This window comes from Anomaloglossus baeobatrachus, chromosome 9 (genome assembly GCF_048569485.1).
Source record: "Anomaloglossus baeobatrachus isolate aAnoBae1 chromosome 9, aAnoBae1.hap1, whole genome shotgun sequence".
Taxonomy (NCBI): domain Eukaryota; kingdom Metazoa; phylum Chordata; class Amphibia; order Anura; family Aromobatidae; genus Anomaloglossus; species Anomaloglossus baeobatrachus.
Genome location: NC_134361.1, coordinates 226,875,664 through 226,899,763, shown reverse-complemented (window position 1 = coordinate 226,899,763; position 24,100 = coordinate 226,875,664). Strand labels below are relative to the sequence as shown.

Below are 24,100 nucleotides of genomic sequence, written 5' to 3'. Positions count from 1 at the left end.
GAGATGGCCCGCCCCCCGCAGAGATGGCCCGCCCCCCCGCAGAGATGGCCCGCCCCCCCCGCAGAGCTGGCCCGCCCCCCCGCAGAGCTGGCCTGCTTGCATGATCGGACCTCAGTCGCAGGGATACTCGGCTCCTGCTGTGCTGCCAGCTGCTGTCATGCGAGGATCGCACTAGTGCCCGTGTGGCCCCGACCCCTTATACTATCAATTTTTATAAAGTTTGATCTTTTTATACAGACTCCATAACGCCAATATTCTGTAATACGGCTGCATGCAGCATCTTTATTGTAATACTCTCGTTTACATAGAACCAATATTAAGAAAAAAAACTGTACAAAAAAAACAAATCTCCAATCTTGTCCGTCATGTAACAAAATAGAGAGTTAGAAAAAATACATGCTCTTTTGTGGGGCCTTTATTTATTTTTTTCCTCCTAGAAAAGGCTAAGGCATTAAACGCTCTAGAGATTTGCAGGATATATGTATATATGTCATTTATATGGTTTATTATTCGCATTCTAGTACCCAAATGGCATTTATTCACATAAAAAATAGTTTTTCAGCCTTTTTGTACATGCAGTAACTGAGAAAACAATTTGGATGATAATTTCTTTTCCAGGTGCTGCTTTGTGGGGGGTAAACGTGTCCATATTATACGTCCTGCCGGGTACAGACCACCATTATTTGGCTTTTATTGGGGGGGGGGTCTAAGTTCTGTTGCGGAGGGGTCCGGGTTTACCATGTGGCCACGTGGGTCATCTGAACCCAGTCGTGAGCTTATATCAGACCAGTGTATGAAAGAGGTCCTACTGGGCTTTACCCACACGCGCCCTAAAAACTGAATGGGGGTCTTAAAAATTAAATGAAATAAATAAATCAACATAAAATTTCTTTTAATTTCCATTTTTATTGTTTTGATGCATCTAAATAAAAAACAAAAAGAAAAGAAAAAAGAACAGTAAGTTAAGTAGAATGTTTTGATTTGAATCTCCAGTGTTCTATCTCCATGGTAACAGACTACAAACAAACCCTGTGCAGTCTGATCGCGCAGTTGTGCTTCCTAGATTTGATCCCTATGCGTTTGGTAGGTTTGTAGGAAATAAGAGGCAAATGAAAGGGAATATTAACCGCCAGAGAGTTTTTGTTTCTAGGCTGTGACCATGGTAACGCATAGGGCCTGCATAGGAGCTGCAGACACAAAACGGCAGGAGATTTTCAGTCTTGTTTCTCAATGTGAATGCATCAAGACAATAAAAAAAGCTAGAAAAGGTAAATATGGGCTCGAATAAAAATGAATTTATATGGAAAATTGAATAAAAAGGTACAAATGATAAGAATATAACCTTAAATTGAGTTCCAAGTATTGTATACAAATCCTAATAGACCCAACATTCCTCTGTAATTCCTCCTGGAAATATATGCCTCATTTGATGAGCAATTATCCCTAAATACTTTTAACACTGTAAAAATGGCGAACAGCAGTTTTGATTACTACTGTACTAATATGATAAAAATGTGACTTTTGTAGCATAAATGATTGCATAATCTTTGTTCAGTGCAATTTTTTTAAACATTTTTCACTCTGATAAGGCGTTTTGATGTAGAACAGGGTAAGTGAGGTAATGAATCCACTTTCATAAAATATCAATCATTTTTCCTATGATATACATGAAGAAATACAGTTCTGTCTACTCTCAGCCACCACTAGGGGGAGCTCTCATAGGCTGCAATAAGAATTCTGCATGTAAGGAACTATACATGAAGAAATACAGTTCTGTCTGCTCTCAGCCACCACTAGGGGGAGCTCTCATAGGCTGCAATAAGAATTCTGCATGTAAGGAGCTATACATGAAGAAATACAGTTCTGTCTACTCTCAGCCACCACTAGGGGGAGCTCTCATAGGCTGCAATAAGAATTCTGCATGTAAGGAGCTATACATGAAGAAATACAGTTCTGTCTACTCTCAGCCACCACTAGGGGGAGCTCTCATAGGCTGCAATAAGAATTCTGCATGTAAGGAGCTATACATGAAGAAATACAGTTCTGTCTACTCTCAGCCACCACTAGGGGGAGCTCTCATAGGCTGCAATAAGAATTCTGCATGTAAGGAGCTATACATGAAGAAATACAGTTCTGTCTACTCTCAGCCACCACTAGGGGGAGCTCTCATAGGCTGCAATAAGAATTCTGCATGTAAGGAACTATACATGAAGAAATACAGTTCTGTCTGCTCTCAGCCACCACTAGGGGGAGCTCTCATAGGCTGCAATAAGAATTCTGCATGTAAGGAGCTATACATGAAGAAATACAGTTCTGTCTACTCTCAGCCACCACTAGGGGGAGCTCTCATAGGCTGCAATAAGAATTCTGCATGTAAGGAGCTATACATGAAGAAATACAGTTCTGTCTGCTCTCAGCCACCACTAGGGGGAGCTCTCATAGGCTGCAATAAGAATTCTGCATGTAAGGAGCTATACATGAAGAAATACAGTTCTGTCTGCTCTCAGCCACCACTAGGGGGAGCTCTCATAGGCTGCAATAAGAATTCTGCATATAAGGAGCTATACATGAAATACAGTTCTGTCTGCTCTCAGCCACCACTAGGGGGAGCTCTCATAGGCTGCAATAAGAATTCTGCATGTAAGGAGCTCCCTCTAGTGGTGGCTGCAGGCAGTCACAATTTTATCATATACATAGCAAAACACTGGCCACTACATCCTGACATACAGTGGGGAAAATAAGTATTTGATCCTCTGCCGATTTTGCCAGTTTTCCCACCAACAAAGAATGGGAGAGGTCTGTAATTTTTATCGTAGGTAACTTCAACTGTGACAGAATAAAAAAAAAAAATCCAGACAATCCCATTCTATGATTATTAAATCATTAACTTGCATTTTATTGCATGAAATAAGTATTTGGTACAATAGAAAAACAGAAAACTTTTGTAGAAACCTTTGTTTTCAGTTACAGAGGTTGGACGTTCCCTGTAGATCACTCCTCCATACAAGATCTTTCAGGTCACTTCTCCATACACATCTTCTCCAGATCTCTCAGGTTACTCCTCCATACAGATCTTCTCCAGATCCTTCAGGTCGCTCCTCCATTCAGATCTTCTCCAGATCTTTCAGGTCACTCCTCCATACAGATCTTCTCCAGATCGTTCAGGTCACTCCTCCATACAGATCTTCTCCAGATCTTTCAGGTCACTCCTCCATACAGATCTTCTCCAGATCTTTCAGGTCACTCCTGCATACAGATCTTCTCCAGATCTTTCAGGTCACTCCTCCATACAGATCTTCTCCAGAGCTTTCAGGTCACTCCTCCATACAGATCTTCTCCAGAGCTTTCAGGTCACTCCTCCATACAGATCTTCTCCAGAGCTTTCAGGTCACTCCTCCATACAGATCTTCTCCAGATCGTTCAGGTCACTCCTCCATACAGATCTTCTCCAGATCGTTCAGGTCACTCCTCCATACAGATCTTCTCCAGATCTTTCAGGTCACTCCTCCATACAGATCTTCTCCAGATCTTTCAGGTCACTCCTCCATACAGATCTTCTCCAGAGCTTTCAGGTCACTCCTCCATACAGATCTTCTCCAGAGCTTTCAGGTCACTCCTCCATACAGATCTTCTCCAGAGCTTTCAGGTCACTCCTCTATACAGATCTTCTCCTGATCTTTCAGGTCACTCCTCCATACAGATCTTCTCCAGATCTTTCAGGTCACTCCTCCATTCAGATCTTCTCCAGGTCCTTCAGGTCGCTCCTCCATACAGATCTTCTCCAGATCTTTCAGGTCACTCCTCCATTCAGATCTTCTCCAGATCTTTCAGGTCACTCCTCCATTCAGATCTTCTCCAGATCTTTCAGGTCGCTCCTCCATACAGATCTTCTCCAGGTCTTTCAGGTCGCTCCTCCATTCAGATCTTCTCCAGGTCTTTCAGGTCGCTCCTCCATTCAGATCTTCTCCAGATCTTTCAGGTCACTCCTCCATTCAGATCTTCTCCAGATCTTTCAGGTCACTCCTCCATACAGATCTTCTCCAGATCTTTCAGGTCACTCCTCCATACAGATCTTCTCCAGATCTTTCAGGTCACTCCTCCATACAGATCTTCTCCAGGTCCTTCAGGTCGCTCCTCCATTCAGATCTTCTCCAGATCTTTCAGGTCGCTCCTCCATACAGATCTTCTCCAGATCTTTCAGGTCGCTCCTCCATTCAGATCTTCTCCAGGTCTTTCAGGTCGCTCCTCCATTCAGATCTTCTCCAGATCTTTCAGGTCACTCCTCCATTCAGATCTTCTCCAGATCTTTCAGGTCACTCCTCCATACAGATCTTCTCCAGATCTTTCAGGTCACTCCTCCATACAGATCTTCTCCAGATCTTTCAGGTCACTCCTCCATACAGATCTTCTCCAGATCGTTCAGGTCACTCCTCCATACAGATCTTCTCCAGATCGTTCAGGTCACTCCTCCATACAGATCTTCTCCAGATATTTCAGGTCACTCCTCCATTCAGATCTTCTCCAGATCTTTCAGGTCACTTCTCCATACAGATCTTCTCCAGATCTTTCAGGTCGCTCCTCCATTCAGATCTTCTCCAGGTCTTTCAGGTCGCTCCTCCATTCAGATCTCCTCCAGATCTTTCAGGTCACTCCTCCATACAAATCTTCTCCAGATCTTTCAGGAGCCATGGAAGAGCCATACAGATCTTCTCTAGATCTTTCAGGTTTCGGGGCTGTCACTAGGCAACATTGAATTTCCACTCCTCCAGAGATTTTCTCTTGGGTTCAAGGCTGAAGACTGGCTCGGTCACTCCAGGACCCTGAAATGCTTCTTACAGAGCCACTCCTTAGTTGTCCTGGTTTTGTGTTTCGGGTCATTATCATGCTGAAAGACCCAGCCAAGACCCATCTCCAATGCTCTTACTGAGGGAAGGAATTTGTTGGCCAAAATTTCGCGATACATGACCCCATCCATCTTCCCTTCAATATGATGCAGTAGCCCTGCCCCCCCCCCCCAAAGTATGATGTTTCAATCCCCATGCTAGCCGGTTGGGACGGTGTTCTTTGGGTTGCACTCATCCTTCTTCCTCCAACAGAGTGAGTGGAGTTGATACCAAATAGTTCTATTGTGGTCTCCTCTGACCACAGGACCTTCTCCCATGCCTCTTCTGGATCATCCAGATGTTCATTAGTGAACTTCAAACAGGTCTGGACATGTTCTGGCATGAGCAGGGGGACCTTCTGTGCCCTGCAGGATTTTAATTCATGATGGCGTAGTATGTTACGAAGAGTAATCTTCGAGACTGTGGTCCCACCTTTCTTCAGGTCATTGACCAGGTCCTCCCGTGTAGTTCTGAACTGATTCCTGACCCTTCTTGTAATCATCCTTACCCCACGAAGTGAGATCCTGCATGGAGCCCCAGAACAAGTGAGATTACAGTCATCATGTGTTTCTTACATTTTATTATAATTGTGCCAACAGTTGTTGCCTTCACACCAAGCTGCTTGCCTATTGTTCTGTAGCCCATCGCAGCCTTGTGCAGGTCTACAATTTTGTCCCTGGTGCCTTAGACAGCTTTTTGGTCCTGGCCATGGTGGAGAGGCTGGAGTGTCATTGAGTGTGTTATACACAGGTGGCTATTATACAGGTAAAAAGTTCAAACAGGTAATGAGTGCAGAGTAGGAGAAAAAATAACCAGACTGTGAGAGCCGGAATTCCTGCTGGTTGGTCGATGATAAAATACTTATTTCATGCAATAAAATGCAAAATAATTATTTCAAAATCCTACAATGTGATATTTCTGGAATTTTTTTAATTCTGTGTTGAAGTTACCTACGATAAATATTACAGACCTCTCCATTCTCTGTAGGTGAATAAAGTCGCAAAATCGGCAAAGGATCAAACACTTATTTTCCTCACTGTGATTGTAGGATCAGACTACACAGAGTTTTGTTTGTAGTCTGTTACCATGGCGACACATAGAACTTCCTAGCAGCTGCAGACACAAAGTGGTAGATGCTGTACAATCCTAACTATTTGCATCATGAAAGCGCCATAAAAATAAAGTTGTAAAGTGGACGAACCTTTTAATTTTTTTTTTTTTTTTTTTATCGTCTAACATTTGATTAGTAATACTGGTACGGTTCTAAACAAAAGCTGAATATCACGCCCCGGTTTACAATTAGATTACAAGCACCTGGTTATCATGATATTTCTATGATATGTACAAAAACCATCGATCACCCCATATAAAGTATAAAAAAAAAAAAAAAAATGGGTGTGTTTAATTCGGATGACTGCAAAGTGCCAGCGCCTCCACAGTTCTCCTTTACTTACCCGGCGTCTCTTTAATTTTCCTGCTTTCTGTGCTTTTTTGTCATTTTAAAATTTAAAAGGAGGAAAAATATAATCTATCGATAGAGGAAATAATAAAATAAAATAAAAAATTCATCCAAATATTGGCACATATCGATATGTGGCTCCAAATGTTTGGCTGGAATAAGGCACATAGCACCGTTATAAAAGCTCGTATTAGGGGTTCTATGGGGTCAGAACGTAGGGAGGTGCGGGTTATCCCATATCTCGCATGGAAAGCAGATATTACTAAATCTTAAAGGGACAGTACTCTTCATGTAGTAGGCGTGGCTAACAACTAAGAGGCGGGGTTTATTTGTGATTTGGCCTTGTCTAGTGCAATCAGTACAGAATATATTGTGGCATCAGGTTCAGAACTTTTTTGTTCTGGAAAAGTTTTTGAAATACTAAAAATTGTTCATTTGTTGTCGTGCTGTAATAACGGGATCGGTACTGACCGAACCCTATGGTTAAAAAAGTTTATAGTCAAAAGTTCCCATGCGGGGGTCTCTGATTTTGGGGAGAGGATACCACCTTGTATTTGTTGTTGGCAGTGAAGACCATAGGGAATCCTCCAAGTCTTTTTTGATAAAGTCCAGCTGGCGTTGACTCATGGTCTGACCCCGGTTGCCCGTCGTCCGGCCCCGAGCCCATGAGTCAGGCTTGTTCTCATAGCTGCGTCTCATCCCTCGTCTCCGGGTTTCCCGTTTGTTCGGTCTTGTAACTATTGCTGCTTTTCCGGCTTTGGGAATCATTGGCCACGTGAGCTAAAGGGTCCGATCTGATGAGATATCTGAAGAGGGGGAAAAAAAAAAAATCACATACCAAACAGTGGACCTTCTCTACTAGTCCGGGTTTTTGGGGCACTGCCCAAAGTGCACAGCAGCGTGATTAGCACAGCATAAATAGATAGCCCTAACTCCTCAGTGTGTGGGTGGTTGGGCTGGAAAGCTGAAGCGTACCTGAATGGACTGGCACATCCGGGACCTGCGCTATGCTGCTGGACAAGCTGGACTTTTCTTTTGCATACTGGTCTGAAGTAAGACAGTGTCTTTCTGTTTATCAGTATGGATAAAACACTGAATTTTTGGACTGAAAACCTGTGTAATCCTGTGTGTGCCTCGGTCATTGTCCACATGCTCCACCAAATGTACACTACAGCTCAAAAGTTTGTTCTCCTCCAGACAATTTTGTCTTTTCCATGAAAATCTTACTTTTATGTGACAAATGAGTTGCATAATGAATAGAGAATCTCGTGCAGTGACGAGGTCAGGAATAAGGATTGTTACATGGAATAATGATTTCTCCTCACACTTGGCTTTCGGCACAGATCGCTTCTTTGCACAATTCCAGCTTTGCAGAGCTTTGGCTTCTAGCTGCTAATGTGCGGGGGTAATCTGGAGATATTTCCCCCTCATGCTCCTCCACCCCCCACAAGTTGGATTGGCTTGATGGGCACTTTTTTGGCACCGTATGGTCACGCTACTCCCACAACAGCTCTATAGGGTTGAGGTCTGGTGAATGGGCCCCTCCATTACAGATAGATACCAGCTGCCGGCTTCTTCCCTAAATAGTTCATGCATAATTTGGAGGTGGCTTTGGGTCGTTGTCCTGTTGTAGGATGAAATTGGCTCCAATCAAGCGCTGGCCACAGGGTATGGCATGGCGCTGTAAAATGGAGTGATAGCCTTCCTTATTCAAAATCTTTTACTTCGTACAAATCTCCCACTTTACCAGCACAAAGCAACCCCAGACCATCACATGACCTCCACCATGCTTGACAGATGGCGTGAGGCACTCTTCCAGCATCTTTTCAGTAGTTCTGCGTCTCACAAATGTTCTTCTGTGTGATCCAAACACCTCAGACTTCGCTTCGTCCGTCCATAACACTTTTTCCCAATCTTCCTCTGTCCAATGTCTGTTCTTTTGCCCATATTAATCTTTTCCTGTTATTAGCCAGTCTCAGATGTGGCTTTTTCTTTGCCCCTCTGCCCTGAAGGCTGGCATCCCGGAGTCGCCTCTTCACTGTAGACGGTGACACTGGTGTTTTGCGGGTGCTATATAATGAAGCTGCCAGGTGAGGACCTGTGAGGCGTGGATTTCTCACACTAGAGACTGTAATGTGCTTGTCTTGTTGCTCAGTTGTGCAGCGCGGCCTCCACTTCTCTCTACTCTGGTTACAGCCTGTTTGTGCTCTCCTCAGTTGTGCAGCGCGGCCTCCACTTCTCTCTACTCTGGTTACAGCCTGTTTGTGCTCTCCTCAGTTGTGCAGCGCGGCCTCCACTTCTCTCTACTCTGGTTACAGCCTGTTTGTGCTCTCCTCAGTTGTGCAGCGCGGCCTCCACTTCTCTCTACTCTGGTTACAGCCTGTTTGTGCTCTCCTCAGTTGTGCAGCGCGGCCTCCACTTCTCTCTACTCTGGTTACAGCCTGTTTGTGCTCTCCTCAGTTGTGCAGCGTGGCCTCCACTTCTCTCTACTCTTTTTACAGCCTGTTTGTGCTCTCCTCAGTTGTGCAGCGCGGCCTCCACTTCTTTCTACTCTGGTTACAGCCTGTTTGTGCTCTCCTCAGTTGTGCAGCGCGGCCTCCACTTCTTTCTACTCTGGTTACAGCCTGTTTGTGCTCTCCTCAGTTGTGCAGCGCGGCCTCCACTTCTCTCTACTCTGGTTACAGCCTGTTTGTGCTCTCCTCAGTTGTGCAGCGCGGCCTCCACTTCTTTCTACTCTGGTTAGAGCCTGTTTGTGCTCTCCTCTGAAGGGAGTAGTACACACCGGTGTAGGAAATCTTCAGTTTCTTGGCAACTTCTCGCATGGAATATCCTTCATTTTTAAGAACAAGAATAAACTGTCGAGCTTCACATGAAAGTTCTCTTTTTCTGGACATTTTGAGGGTTTAATGGAACCAACAAATGTAATGCTCCAGACTCTCAACTAGCTCAAAGGAAGGTCAGTTTTATAGCTTCTCTAATCAGCAAAACTGTTTTCAGCTGTGCTAACATACTTGCACAAGGGTTTTCAAGGGATTTCTAAACATCCATTAGCCTTCTAACACAGCAAACACAATGTACCATTAGACACTGGAGTGGTGGTTGTTGGAAATGGGCTTCTATACACCTATGTAGATATTGCATTACACACCAGACGTCTGCAGCGAGAATAGTCATTTACCACCTAACAATGTATAGAGGGGATTTCTGTGTAATTTAATGTCAGCTTCACTGAAAAAAATAAATGTGCTTTTCTTTCAAAAATAAGGAAATATCGAAGTGACCCCAAACTTTTGAACTGTAGTGTAGGTAATGGCAGTGACGCAGTAAAGAGGCGCACACAGGTTTTCAGAGCCCTTTATCCCCAAGTTGAAAAAGTGAGACAAGTTTGGAAAATCCGAATCATTTTTATCCAACCTATGTAGCTGTCTTCTGCAATATACAGAGGCACATACATAGTGGCTCTAGATGGTGGGACAATACTTGTGGACATTTCGGATAAACAGCAACAGGGGTGACTCCATTCTTTAATGAAACTAACATAGAAGAGCTCTTTGTAGCTACCACCCTACTGAACACACCCCTGGTCTGACCGAGACCACCGTCTCTTCAAGGCTGTTCCCCGGAGTCCAGTAAACTACTGATGAATTACATGTCAGTCCCAGAGTAACCCCGCTCGCCTGCTTAAGAGCGCTGCTGCCACTGTAGGTTCCTTGCTGACGCTTGCTCCCTTGTGCTTCTCACACACACACCCGGAGTTGTTCTCCTTCCTCTGAGGGAGTCCTCACTTCACCTTGAGATGCTTTTTTTTTTTTTTTTGCATTTCCAAACTTTCATAAACTTGTTTTAATCCTTTCCAGTTGCACAATACTTACACAATGTCATTAGGTTCCAGCCGAGTGTCCGGCGGGGGATTAATGAGGACGTAGGACAGCGTGTTCTGGTGATCGTTCATCTCGTCTATTGAAAGTAAAGGAAGACGGGTAAAGTATCGTCGGGTTTAATCGCTCCCCTCTATCGTCCATTATTCTCCATTACATTCCCTGTAAAGCTCGCAAATGGAGATGGTCACAGGGCTGAATGGTTGGGTACAGTAGTTGTATCTTGTGCCCGTGTCCATCAATGGAGGTTGAAATTGATAAAGTAAATTTAAATTTCATTATGCAGCTGCTGAAAAAAAGAATATAATTTAGTGTAGAATTGTGCACAAGGCCGTTTCGCAGAACATGATCTTTGTCAGGGGCTTCCATGTGAATACCCCCTGAAAGAGCTTATTCCCTTCAGTGAGTCCCAAAAAAAATTGGAAACTCTGGCCTCCATTGTACCTCTCTCCGGCAGTGTCTAGCGACATAAAAACATTTCAAAACCTTCCAGATTCTCCCTGGGGGGCTGGGTTAGCTGTTTAGAAAAATCATTCAGCCAGCCCCCTTATCACAGTGCCCTGGTCACATGCCGTCATGGAAAACTCTGTACTGGATTGAGCACATGACCGGAAGCTGCTGGGACCCGGGGATGACCTCTTACCCTCTTATCTCCCCCCCCCCTCCGCTCTGACAATTTCCAAAAGTGGTGACAGGAGTAAAAATGTGCACATTTTGTGCAGTTATGATGGGGCCAGAAACTGTCCCCCAATTTTTTTAGTTTTTGAGGTGTAAAGTTGTAAATTCCTCCTTAAATTAGCCTTTAAAATGATGAGGCTTCAGAAAACCTGCCATGCTGAAAATGGAATCTGATCTGCAGGTAAAATGGTGGAGCAGATCAGGGGGATATACAGGCTTGCAGGAAACATTTCTGGAAATTTGCATTTTATTTATTAAATTCCCTGGTGTTTGTATTTCAGTCCAGTGGGAGGGGCTATTCAGTGACTGACAGCTTTCAATCCATAGTAGGACCGCCCACTGGACTCCTGAATTAAAATCCATGGTTTGTATTTGAGTCCAGTGGGCGGTGCTATTCAATGATTGGCAGCTGACAAACACTAGTAGGACCACCCACTGGACTCGGAGGTGATATTCAGTGACTGATAGAAAGCTGTCAATCCCTAGTGGGACCGCCCACTGGACTCATTCATTAAAATATATGGTTTGTATTTGGGTCCAGTGGGAGGTACTATTTAGTGACTGACAAAGCGGTCAATCCTTATTAGGACCTCCCATTGGACACATTCATTAAAGTACATTGTTTAAATTTGAGTCCAGTGGGAGGGGCTATTCAATAACTGACAGCTGTCAATCACTAGTAGGACCGCCCACTGGACTCAGTGGTGCTATTCAGTGACTGACAGAAAGCGGTCAATCCCTAATAGGACTTCCCGATTGAATCATTCATTAAAATCCATGGTTTGTATTTGAGTCCAGTGGGCGGTCCTATTCATTGGCTGACAGAAAGCTGTCAATCCCTAGTGGGACCGCCCACTGGACTCATTCATTAAAATCTATGGTTTGTATTTGAGTCCAGTGGGAGTGCTATTCAGTTACTGACAGTCAGAGACAGTCAATCACTCGTAGGACCGCCCACTGGACTCAAACCAGCAGGGATATTAATAAACAAGTTATACTGAATCTTTTCTAACAAACCTGTAGCTCCTTCTGCTCAGCTCCTCTATACCGTGCTGTCCACAGATCAGACAATGTACAGGGTGACAGGTTCTTTTTAAGCATTAGTCACACATTGTGATTTTTGGGGAAAAACTGTCAAAAACCACAACGTGTGAATAAACCCTTAGAATCCGGCGCAGAAACCTACAATAAATAAATGTTACAATGATAAAGCGAGCTGTAAGGAAAGGGGGGAGGTTAGGGGACGTCTTTGGGAGCTGCAGTCCGTACATGATAGATGATTAATGGCGGATTTCTAACAACTCACCTTCTAAATAACGATGAATGAAATGGAGAATGAATACACCAGGACGATTACTGCAAGTCTGAACATAACCCACACTGAAGAAGTGTCTTTAAAGGGTTACTTTCATTTTCACAGATGGATATTTTTGAATAGTACACGTAACTACTAGCAATTTTACAATTTACTGCTTGTTAAAATTTTCAGCCGTTTTTGAGATATTAACACTTTTCTTTTTGTTTACACCTTGTTGCCTTGGAGACCGACCACTGCTGCTGGACAGCAGAACATGGGCAGTGCTTCCAAGCTCTTTTTAATTGAGTTGTAAGCACTGTTTTGAAGCCGGCCAGGATCACTGAAGAGCATATTACCTCCATATCCCAGCTATCTTCAACAGAGTGCACTAATTTACAACAGCAGTGGTGGTCGGTCTCCTAGGCAACGAGCTGTAAACAATAGAAAAGTGTTACTATCTCAAGAACGGTTGCAAATTTTAACACGCAGTAAATTGCAAAAGTGCTTGAATTCACATGTACTATTCAAAAATATCCATCTGTGAAAATGAAAGTAATCCCTTGAAGACCCTTTTTTTTTTTTTAAATAAAAGCAGTGTCTTTAAATTGTTACTTTCATTTTCACATATAGATATTTTTGAATAGTGTGTGTAAATACAAGCAATTTTGCAATTTACTGCTTGTTAAAATTTTCAGAAGTTTTTGAGATATTAACATTTTTCTTTTTTGTTTACACCTTGTTGCCTTGGAGAGCGACCACTGCTGCTGGACAGTAGAACATGGGCAGTGCTTCCAAGCTCTTTTTGAGTTGTAAGCACTGTTTTGAAGCCGGCCAGGATCACTGAAGAGCATATTACCTCCATATCCCGGCTATCTTCAACACAGTGATCTACTTTACAACAGCAGTGGTGGTCGGTCTCCTAGGCAACGAGCTGTAAACAATAGAAAAGTGTTACTATCTCAAGAACGGTTGCAAATTTTAACACGCAGTAAATTGCAAAAATGCTTGTAGTTACATGTACTATTCAAAAATATCAATGTGTGAAAATGAAAGTAACCCTTTAAGTACACTTTTTGTTCTTTTTAAATAAAAACAGACAATCCCTTTAACCCCATGACTATACAGGGAAGATTTGGAACACTTACAACCCCTATAAATATATAATTGGGTATTAACGAGGCCTGTCATCTTCACAGTTATAGGATACATTCAGCTCGGCTACATCTGTGCTTAACTAGTTCTGTCTAGTATGATACAAGAACTTGGTACAATGGAAAACCGCAGCCTCATTGACACCTGTGGATGGAAAAGAAGGAGGGGAAGCTGCCGACAAATCATCATTTGGCCATTTTTCTTATACCACATGTTACAAGCACCATTATTGTAGATGGAGACACACGGGCACCACGTTACCAGCACACGAGGCGTTAGTATGGGATGATTGGCGGATGTCACCAATCTGTGCTATAAAGGATAAAGCCAGTTAGTATGGTGTGAGATGCGGACAGTCATGGCGGGCACATGGCATGGATTGGTGGACGGTATCGGATGGTATGGTTAGTGGAGACCGATGGGGGAAGGATGGTTTGCAGATAGTCAGGGTAAGGCCTGTGGGTCATTGCAGCCAGTTCTGCTCCATGGAAGAAGCTTTTTTCTTTTTCCATTTTTTTGTGAATTCATGCAGTGATAAAGCCTATCCGAGCCCACGACGTATATTGCCAAGTAGCGGTGAGGCTCAGCATCACGAGATCACAATGGAATTGTCTATTGTTGGGGTCATCCAACCACAAAACACCGACAATGAAGGTGCAGAATATTCTACATTTTTATTATTATTATTTTTTTTTTTTTTTTATTTTATTTATTTATTTTTTGCAAAATGGATCTAGAGGCTGGCAATATACATAGTTAGTGTGGGAACTTCCATGAAACAATGCTTGGGGCTTTTTTATTTTTTTGAAAAGTGAGCGCAACAATGGTGGAAAATGCCAACTTTTTGAAAAAGCCCTTGCTTCCAACCCATACATGTTTTTTTTTATTTTCCACTTGCCGTCCCTATCAATTTTCCCTGGAGTGTTCCTTTAATTGTCAAATGTCGTGCCCCGTCCCTATCACTTTTCCCCAAAGTGTCCCTTTATATGCCCCGTCCTTATTGCTTTTACTTGCAATGTTCCTTTAAATGCCCCGTCCTTATTGCTTTTACTTGCAATGTTCCTTTAAATGCCCCGTCCTTATTGCTTTTCCCCAGAGTGTTCCTTTAAATGCCCCGTCCTTATCACTTTTCCCCGGAGTGTTCCTTTAAGTGCACCATCCCTATCACTTTGGGCAACGTCTACTACTTCTCTTTCATCTCTTTTGTGTTTAGTGTTCTGAGATGTAAAAGTAGGAGCAGAATTGATTAAAAAAGCCTTTTAAATTTCTGCACGTGACATATGTAAATTTTCTGCAGTCCAGGAGGTGGAGCCTGTCAGGAGTAGTCCAGGAGGTGGAGCCAGTAGGCTGGCCACGCCCCAAACCTGCCCAGTTGGGCTTTAGTGACATTAGCAAGAGACATGCGCAGGATTTGAGATCTACCCAGTAATCAAAAATGTTGATTAAGCCAAGTTTTTTAAGCTTGACTGTTTAGATGGTGGAGACACTTCTTTGATTCATGGAATATAATATAAAAAAAGAGATGTAACCACTCAAGAAAAGTCTAAAGTATTGTCATGCTGAAAAAAACCCTGCCCAATCTGGCTCGACTGACTTTCCTGAACACAAGGTCAAGCACAATTTACATGTGGTGCGTATGCTTGATGATACCTGCGCGTATGCTTGATGATACCTGCGCGTATGCTTGATGATACCTGCGCGTATGCTTGATGATACCTGCGCGTATGCTTGATGATACCTATGCTTGATGATACCTATGCTTGATAATACCTGCGCGTATGCTTGATAATACCTGCGCGTATGCTTGATAATACCTGCGCGTATGCTTGATAATACCTGCGCGTATGCTTGATAATACCTATGCTTGATAATAACTGCGCCTATGCTTGATTGCACATGCGCAGGTGCTGTCAAGCATACACGCATGTGCAGTGTCCTCATAAGGCAGGATGCACATTCTGGTTCACTGCGCATGCGTCGACAATGGGAAATTACACTTGAGATGATGTACCGTGTCTTTAGAGATGTCAATAAAGCTACACTGGACAGGTTTGGGGCGTGGCCATCCTTGACTCTTCTGTGTGACTCCACCTCCTGGACTCCAGAAAGGGTGAGAGTATGGAATTATCCCCCCCCCCCCGTCTGTGGCGCCAGATTAACCCTTTGATACTGCTATGTTTTACTCTCCATGGTAGGGACCCTCTTAGAAGACCCCATTACTATCCCCCTTGTGTGTACATGCACAAGACATAACGCTAGTCGGGGGCCGTGCAGAGCGTCCTGAAGGCCAGTTGGCATCTTCGTCATCACATTGTGCGCTGAGTCAAGCTTGACTCCCAGGGAGGAGAATTACCTTGCAAATATCCAAGGTTTACCCGATTCATCACATCACTGGCAGTTAAATTTGCTACATCCTCTACAGAAAACATACAGAAAGAGAAAGAGAGGCACAGACATGAACAAAAGAGAAAGAGAGAGAGAGAGAGATCAGCAAGCGACTCAATCGGCAGCAAAGAAAATTTCGAGGGGGCCGACGACATTTTGTGGCCAATAACAATATACCTTATCCCGGCACTGATGACATCACCAATATGACTTGTGATGTCACCAGTTACACACAAACTGACTGAGGAGGTTTCCACACCTGCGTATATTATTACTGCCTTTAAAATGGCGGCCTCCGTGAAAGGTCAAAAGTCACAGGTTAAAGTGAAGCTCCAACTTTAATGGAAAATGTAGCATCTTTGTAATATTATATCAGTGTTTTTGATGTTTTTGCCTATTCGTTCACTTATTTTTTAACAATTCTGGACACCCCCTTTAAGGCCTAATTTGGACATCGCAGAACTGGTCAGTACTTTACACAGAACCAAAATCAGGAATGTACGCAAAGAAGAAGAATCTTTTCATTACATTTCCCCCATGTTTAGGAACTCATTCTGGTTTGGTTGTATAATCACCAAATTACGTCTTAAAGGGGTTGTCTGATAGCCTCTCACATGAAACCCGGTGCTGTCCTTGGTGTTTTCATTTTACAAGGTGGACTACTTATTTTAAAAAGATGTCCTGGTACTGGAAAAACCCCCTTTAAATATTCTGTTGCTAAAGGGAAACTGTCAACAAGCTGCTGTTGACTGATCTGTTTAGTTTCTTATGCATAATTCTGAACTTCAAATTATTTCAGTCAACAATAACTTGCTGCTAGTGTCCATGTGGCACTAAATAGTCAACAGTAACTTGCCAACAGTTTTCCTGTGGCACTGGTCAACAGTAACTTGCTGACATCATTCATGTGGCATTGAACAGTCAACAGTAACTTGCCGCCAGTTTTCATATAGCTCTGAACAGTCAACGGTAAATTGCCGACAGTATTCATCGGCACTGAACAATCATCGGTAACTTGTCGACGGTTTTCCTGTGGCACTGAACAGCCAACAGAAACTTGCCGACAGTATTCCGAACAGTCAGAAGAAACTTGCCGACAGTATTCATGTGGCACTGAGCAATCAACGGTAACTTGTCGACTGTTTTCCTGTGGCACTGAACAGTAAACAAAAACTTGCTGACAGTTTTCATGTGGCACTAAACAGTCAACAGAAACTCAACAACAGTTTTCATGTGGCAATGGTCAACAGTAACTTGCCAACAGTGTCCATGTGGCACTGAACAGTCAACAGTAACTTGCCAACAGTGTCCATGTGGCACTGAACAGTCAACAGTAACTTGCTGACAGTGTCCATGTGGCACTGAACAGTCTACAGTAACTTGCCGACAGTGTCCATGTGGCACTGAACAGTCTACAGTAACTTGCCGACAGTGTCCATGTGGCACTGAACAGTCAACAGTAACTTGCCAACAGTGTCCATGTGGCACTGAACAGTCTACAGTAACTTGCTGACAGTGTCCATGTGGCACTGAACAGTCTACAGTAACTTGCCGACAGTGTCCATGTGGCACTGAACAGTCAACAGTAACTTGCCGACAGTGTCCATGTGGCACTGAACAGTCAACAGTAACTTGCCGACAGTGTCCATGTGGCACTGAACAGTCTACAGTAACTTGCCGACAGTGTCCATGTGGCACTGAACAGTCTACAGTAACTTGCTGACAGTGTCCATGTGGCACTGAACAGTCTACAGTAACTTGCCAACAGTGTCCATGTGGCACTGAACAGTCAACAGTAACTTGCCGACAGTGTCCATGTGGCACTGAACAGTCAACAGTAACTTGCCGACAGTGTCCATGTGGCACTGAACAGTCTACAGTAACTTGCCGACAGTGTCCATGTGGCACTGAACAGTCTACAGTAACTTGCCGACAGTGTCCATGTGGCACTGAACAGTCTACAGTAACTTGCCGACAGTGTCCATGTGGCATCAGAAAACATGTTGATCTGAAATCCAGGAAAAAAAAAAAGTAATGACGATATATTGCAAAGATGCCAGTGTTGATTAAAGGTGAAGTCACACTTTTAAGCGGAATGGTGAGATTATTAGAGGTCAACTCCACCGCGAAATGGGTAGTGAGCGACAACCCCGACAACTTACACAGCCAAAATTACATAATCCATCAAAAGTAACCACAGGAACCAAGGGGTGGGTTAATATTGCACTTAGGGGTGTCGATTGGGGGTCAGAGTGGAGACCCCCGGTATAGCTGGTAAATAAAGGACTGGCTATTGGAATAGAAGGTATTTGGCCTTCAGCCGCCTTCCCACATTCAGCCCATAAGGCCAAATTGTGACCTCAATGGTTATGCCCCATATAGTTACTACTGTACCTTACTTCTGTACCAACGCCTCACCATTGCCAAGGTATTCTCTATGTTGGACTGACCCTTAGTCATCAAGTATGGGAAACCCAGTCCACATCCATGTATGATCCCAATATCCTATGGATGATCTATTAGAGGATCCTGTACAAAATGACCTATTTTAGGGGTCTGCTGAATGAGGGGTCAGGAGGCGCACCAGTTTGGAGTTGATTTTAGTTCCTATCAGGTGATAGCATCAGACTTTGGCTTTCAGTTTGAGAACAATCACTTCTGATTTAAAGAAGACTTGTCATTATTATTTTTTTTCACCTAATGTAATTGCCGCTGTTCTCCTGATTCCGGCGCTGTTTTTCATTTGTTCCTGCGCCTCTCCGTTCCTGAGATACGACCCTTTCTTTCCTGCATATAAATCTGGTCATCTTGGCCAAAGGGGCAGGATTCTGATGGAGACGCCCACAATAAGGACCACGCCCACTTGTTAGACTACATTTTATATACAGGGAAGAAGGGGCCATATCTCAGGAACGGAGAGGCTCAGGAAGAAAAGAAAAACATCGCCGGATTCAGGAGAACAGCAGCGTTTACACCAGGTAAAGAAAATACATATTTATGACAAGTGACAGGATCCCTTTAAGGGCATTAAACAAAAAAATTCACAAGTTTTAAAAAATAATATCCTATTTTGTCTCGTTTTACAATTTAAACTTAAAAAAAAAAATAAAGCAATTCTTCTCAGCCTCCTATTGTGTCTGGCTGTTAAACAGGTGACTGCAGCAGGATCCTCTCCCCTCTCTCCTGTCTTCAGTAGGATAAAAAGATACACCGGATATCCTACACATTATAGTCAGAATATCAGTGCGGATACAAAACCCCCATCAGTTAGGACCCCATCTCCTGATGAACAGCAGCAGATATATCATATAAACTCCTGTTTCGCCATTTGGAAAGGCTTCAGCAAGGGTTCAGGATAAGTCCTACCCTCATGACTGTACTGAATATATAAGTTTCCCCGACCTTCTGTATACCAGCACATTGGCTTCAGAGCAGCGATCACTTACCGTAACCTGTAGTCGGGAGCCCCAGATGTTTCATGCGGTTTTTCACCAGTTCGGACAGTTCCTGGCGCTCGGATCTCCGGTACAGGTTCAGCCGCTGTTGACTGATCCACTCGGCCGTTTTGGTGGCCTGCTTGTTGCCCTTCCTGCTTAGTCTCCGTGCCCACTGCATGCTCTTCCTGCGCAGCAGCGGGTGTTCGGACTGATCGCTGGACGTGGAGTTTCGGTGACTGGGTTTCGCCGTCCAGTGCTCCTTTGTGTCTTTCGTGTCTTCACAATCTTCGACATTGATGGAGATTTGCGACTAAAGATGGAAAAAAAAAATAACAATGGATAAAATATAAAACCGCAGGTCGTAATAAGACGTAATCTGTCGCCATGGTAACAAAGTCGTAGCGCGCTCCAGATCTCCATTATTAAAGGGGTTGTGCCGCGCGTTTCGCTTTTCCAGCAGGCATAAAGACACGCGGGGCGGGACAGATGCCAAGGCAACGTCCGACTCACCGCGGATAATGTGCACGTGTCTTGGACAAGTACCAAATACCTGCTGCTTGTTGGAAAGGTTGCTCTGGAAACTGTTCTGCACGGTCTGAGGTCAGAAACGCGACATCTTGTGCATAAAAGTGAGCTAATTTTAAGGGGTTATTCAGGATTTTCCCAATGCTGGACTATTCCTAGGATAAGTCATCAATATTTGATTGATGAGGGTCTGACACCAATCGGATATTAGCAAGTCCTTTGGTTGGACATGGTAGTGTGACTGATTCCCATTGAAATAAATTCTGAGCTGCAGTACCGAGAATGACCACTACAGTGTGCAAAGGCGCTGTGCTGTTCCAGCACTATACACTGGTTACTTCCTAGCCACCGGTGCAACTGCTGGATGTCGATCCACCGATCTAAGGATACTCATTGCAATATTAAAGCAGCCATGTTCTTCTAATACTGGACAACCCCTTTAAAATAAGCCATGAACAGGTGGGAATTTTAGGGTGAGAAAGTGCAGAAACAACCTACCTGCGTTCTGATGTCGTGCGGCTGTAAAAAGAAAGACGACATTTTTAATGTTACGAGACGATAGTCACCGATTTACACAGGAGTTTTCCAATCCCTCATGCACTTGTAATTGTAAGATTTATTTCTAGCCGTAAAATAACAATCGCCAAACAAGGGTGAGAAATTATGCCGAAATTCAAATTTGGCAGCTTGGCTCGATTTTGTCTGGGAAATTCAATTTTCAGCAAATTGTTTTGGTTCTTGGAAGAAAATCGAATGTGTCCCCTGTCCTCGTAAGACCACTGCCTTCCTAAGACACCTGCCCCCATTCCGCTGCCCTCCTAAGACACCCGCTCCCATTCCGCTGCCCTCCTGAGACACCCGCTGCCCTCCTGAGACACCCGCTCCCATTCCGCTGCCCTCCTGAGACACCCGCTCCCATTCCGCTGCCCTCCTGAGACACCCGCTCCCATTCCGCTGCCCTCCTAAGATACCCGCCCCATTCCGCAGCCCTCCTGAGACACCCGCTCCCATTCCGCTGCCCTCCTGAGATACCCGCCCCCATTCCGCTGCCCTCCTGAGACTCCCGCTCCCATTACGCTGTGCTCCTGAGACACCCGCTCCCATTCCGCTGCCCTCCTGAGACATCCATTCCCATTCCGCTGCCCTCCTGAGACATCCATTCCCATTCCGCTGCCCTCCTGAGACACCAGCTCCCATTCCGCTGCCCTCCTGAGACACCCACTCCCATTCCGCTGCCATCCTGAGACACCCGCTCCCATTCCGCTGCCCTCCTGAGACACCCGCTCCCATTCCGCTGTCCTCCTGAGACATCCATTCCCATTCCGCTGCCCTCCTGAGACACCAGCTCCCATTCCGCTGCCCTCCTAAGATACCCGCCCCATTCCGCTGCCCTCCTGAGACATCCATTCCCATTCCGCTGCCCTCCTGAGACACCAGCTCCCATTCCGCTGCCCTCCTGAGACACCCGCTCCCATTCCGCTGCCATCCTGAGACACCCGCTCCCATTCCGCTGCCCTCCTGAGACACCCGCTCCCATTCCGCTGTCCTCCTGAGACATCCATTCCCATTCCGCTGCCCTCCTGAGACACCAGCTCCCATTCCGCTGCCCTCCTGAGACACCCGCTCCCATTCCGCTGCCATCCTGAGACACCCGCTCCCATTCCGCTGCCCTCCTGAGACACCCGCTCCCATTCCGCTGTCCTCCTGAGACATCCATTCCCATTCCGCTGCCCTCCTGAGACACCAGCTCCCATTCCGCTGCCCTCCTGAGACACCCGCTCCCATTCCGCTGCCCTCCTGAGACATCCATTCCCATTCCGCTGCCCTCCTGAGACACCCGCTCCCATTCCGCTGCCCTCCTAAGATACCCGCCCCCATTCCGCTGCCCTGCTGAGACACCCGCCCCCATTCCGCTGCCCTCCTGAGACACCCGCTCCCATTCCAGTGCCCTCCTGAAACATTCGCTCCCATTCCAGTGCCCTCCCAAGACACCCACTCCCATTGTGATACTCGCTCCCATTGTGATACTCGCTCCCCTTCCTTTGCCCTCCTTGCACCCGCTTGCATTCTGCTACCCTCCTGAGACACCCGCCCCATTTCGCTGCCCTCCTGAGACCCTGCTCCCATTGTGCTGCCTTCCTAAGACACCCGCTCAAATTCCGGTGCCCTCCTAAAGACACTCGCTCCCATTCTACTCTCATTCTACTGCCCTCTTAAGACATCCGCTCCCATGCAGGTCTCCTTTTCACCGATGTGGTCTGGCCTGGACATGTAGTCTCGCACCCCTCCAATCTATCCTAAACTTTGAGGCCCGCTTTATCCACTTCTCCCCTCACTATTCCCCAGCCTCATCACTCTGCCAATCCCTTGACTGGCTTCCCATTGCCCAAAAACTCCAGTTCAAAACCCTAACCATGACCTACAAAGCCATCCACAACCTGTCTCCTCCCTACATCTGTGACCTCGTCTCCCGGTACCTACCTGCACGCAACCTCAGATCCTCACAAGATCTTCTCTGCTCCTCTCTTATCTCCTCTTCCCACAATCGTGTACAAGATTTCTCCCGTGCCTCCCTCATACTCTGGAATGCTCTACCTCAGCACATCAGACTCTCGTCTACTGTGGAAAACTTCAAAAGGAACCTGAAGACCCATCTCTTCCAACAAGCCTACAACTTGCCGTAACCCTCAGTCTGATACAGCAACGCACAATCAGCTCTACCCTCACCCATCCCTTGTAGACTGTGAGCCCTCGTGGGCAGGGTCCTCGCGGGCAGGGTCCTCTCTCCTCGCGGGCAGGGTCCTCTCTCCTCGCGGGCCTCTCTCCTCCTGTACCTGTCTGTATCTTGTATTGTTTATGATTATTGTACTTGTCCCTATTATGTACACCCCTTTCACATGTAAAGCGCCATGGATGGCGCTATAATAATAATATTGTAGTAAAAATCGAATTTTGTGGTTTTCCACCCGTATAAGCAACATAAACATGGCAGAATGTTACCTCCGACGTAGAGAACATATGTGACTGGGTCCTGTAGATCCCAATAGGAATCTCTGCACTGGATGAACAGAGCTTCTGGAACAGCCGCCCGTACGTCCGGATCCACAGGTCGTCCTCTGTGATCTTCATCTGGACACAAGAAAAACACCCAATCAGATTTCTGCTGGTCTCTGTTCATTCCCCTCCGCTGATGACTTGTAGACACATTTGACTGCTGCAGGCAATCACTGGCTGCAGTGTTGACACGTCGCTATTACAGTCAGTGATTGGCTGCAGTGCATCACATCATCCTGGTAACCTGAGACCGACGGGGGACCAAGAAGGGTGCGGTATTCCCCATTTTGTATTTTGGGGTGTAAAATCCAGTATTGTAGATGGCTGCACCTACCGCACATAGGTACCCCGATCCTGGGGTGGTGTCCAGTCCTAGGAGCAGCCTGGTGATGGTGATCATGTAATCCTTCACGAAAGACTGAATGAGAAGAAAAAGGCAAAAAATCTGGATAAAATGTGGCATTGCTGATGGTTCTGTTTTCTTACAACTTTCCTTTGCAGTGACACTTTGTTATTCCTCCAGAAAATGAATGAATCCGCTCACAATTGGCTGCTAGCAGCAGAGGGCGTGTCCATGCACAACATATAATCCAATCAGTGATGGGCTATGTCTGGACACGCCCCTTTGACAAGGCTGACCCATGTAATATTAGTCATAGGAGGAATAACAGAAGGGCAGCACAATGCAGTCACTTAGGTAAAAATGTAAAAAAATAAATAAATAATTCCAAATAATTTTTTACTGGGCAATGAAAGCGATCAAAACAAAGGTTTTTTGTTTTTTTTTGTGACTTCTGCTGACCTGATATAACAACGTGTCCAACATACTGATGCTGAACACTCTGCCCGCAGCAAACGGGAGGCGAAACATGAAGGCCAGGTTGGATCCATTCTCTCGTTCTTTCTGCAGAAATACAAGTAGAGAAGAAAGACCGGTATAAAAAGACCGGAGCGAATGCGCCTGCGCCCTATAGAGAGGCCTCCATAAAAGCCGGACAGTCTCATCTCTAGGGGACGGCACTAACCCACCATATGAACAGGGGCAAAAATGTCACTAGATTTATTTATTCATTTTACTTACTTTTTCCAATTTAGACAGGGCCAGGGAATAACAATCTTTTGCCCTGAACTGCATGAAGCGCATATTGGACGGGTGAGTCAGCTCGGTGGTGATGCTGAGGCTCGGAAATAGTCTGGAAAGAGAAACATTGATCTCCATGCAAAATACGTCATATAGAAATATATGGAGCGAGGCCTGATGGGATAACACACAATTAATATGTGTGTATATAATATAAAATATATATATATATATACACATATATACTGTATATATACACATACATATATAT

At 45.0% G+C, this 24,100-nt stretch overlaps 1 protein-coding gene across 1 annotated transcript in view; it reads right to left on the bottom strand.

The window, feature by feature from the left end:
- Positions 1 to 254: 254 nt before the first annotated feature.
- Positions 255 to 24,100, bottom strand: part of KCNT1 (potassium sodium-activated channel subfamily T member 1) — a 324,059-nt gene continuing 300,213 nt past the window's right edge. The window contains 9 exon segments of the mRNA XM_075324674.1: positions 255 to 7,148; positions 10,215 to 10,299; positions 15,701 to 15,763; positions 19,179 to 19,479; positions 20,193 to 20,213; positions 22,695 to 22,823; positions 23,083 to 23,166; positions 23,551 to 23,652; positions 23,830 to 23,941. Coding sequence (XP_075180789.1) covers positions 7,025 to 7,148; positions 10,215 to 10,299; positions 15,701 to 15,763; positions 19,179 to 19,479; positions 20,193 to 20,213; positions 22,695 to 22,823; positions 23,083 to 23,166; positions 23,551 to 23,652; positions 23,830 to 23,941 — 1,021 coding nt within the window. The 3' untranslated portion in view covers positions 255 to 7,024.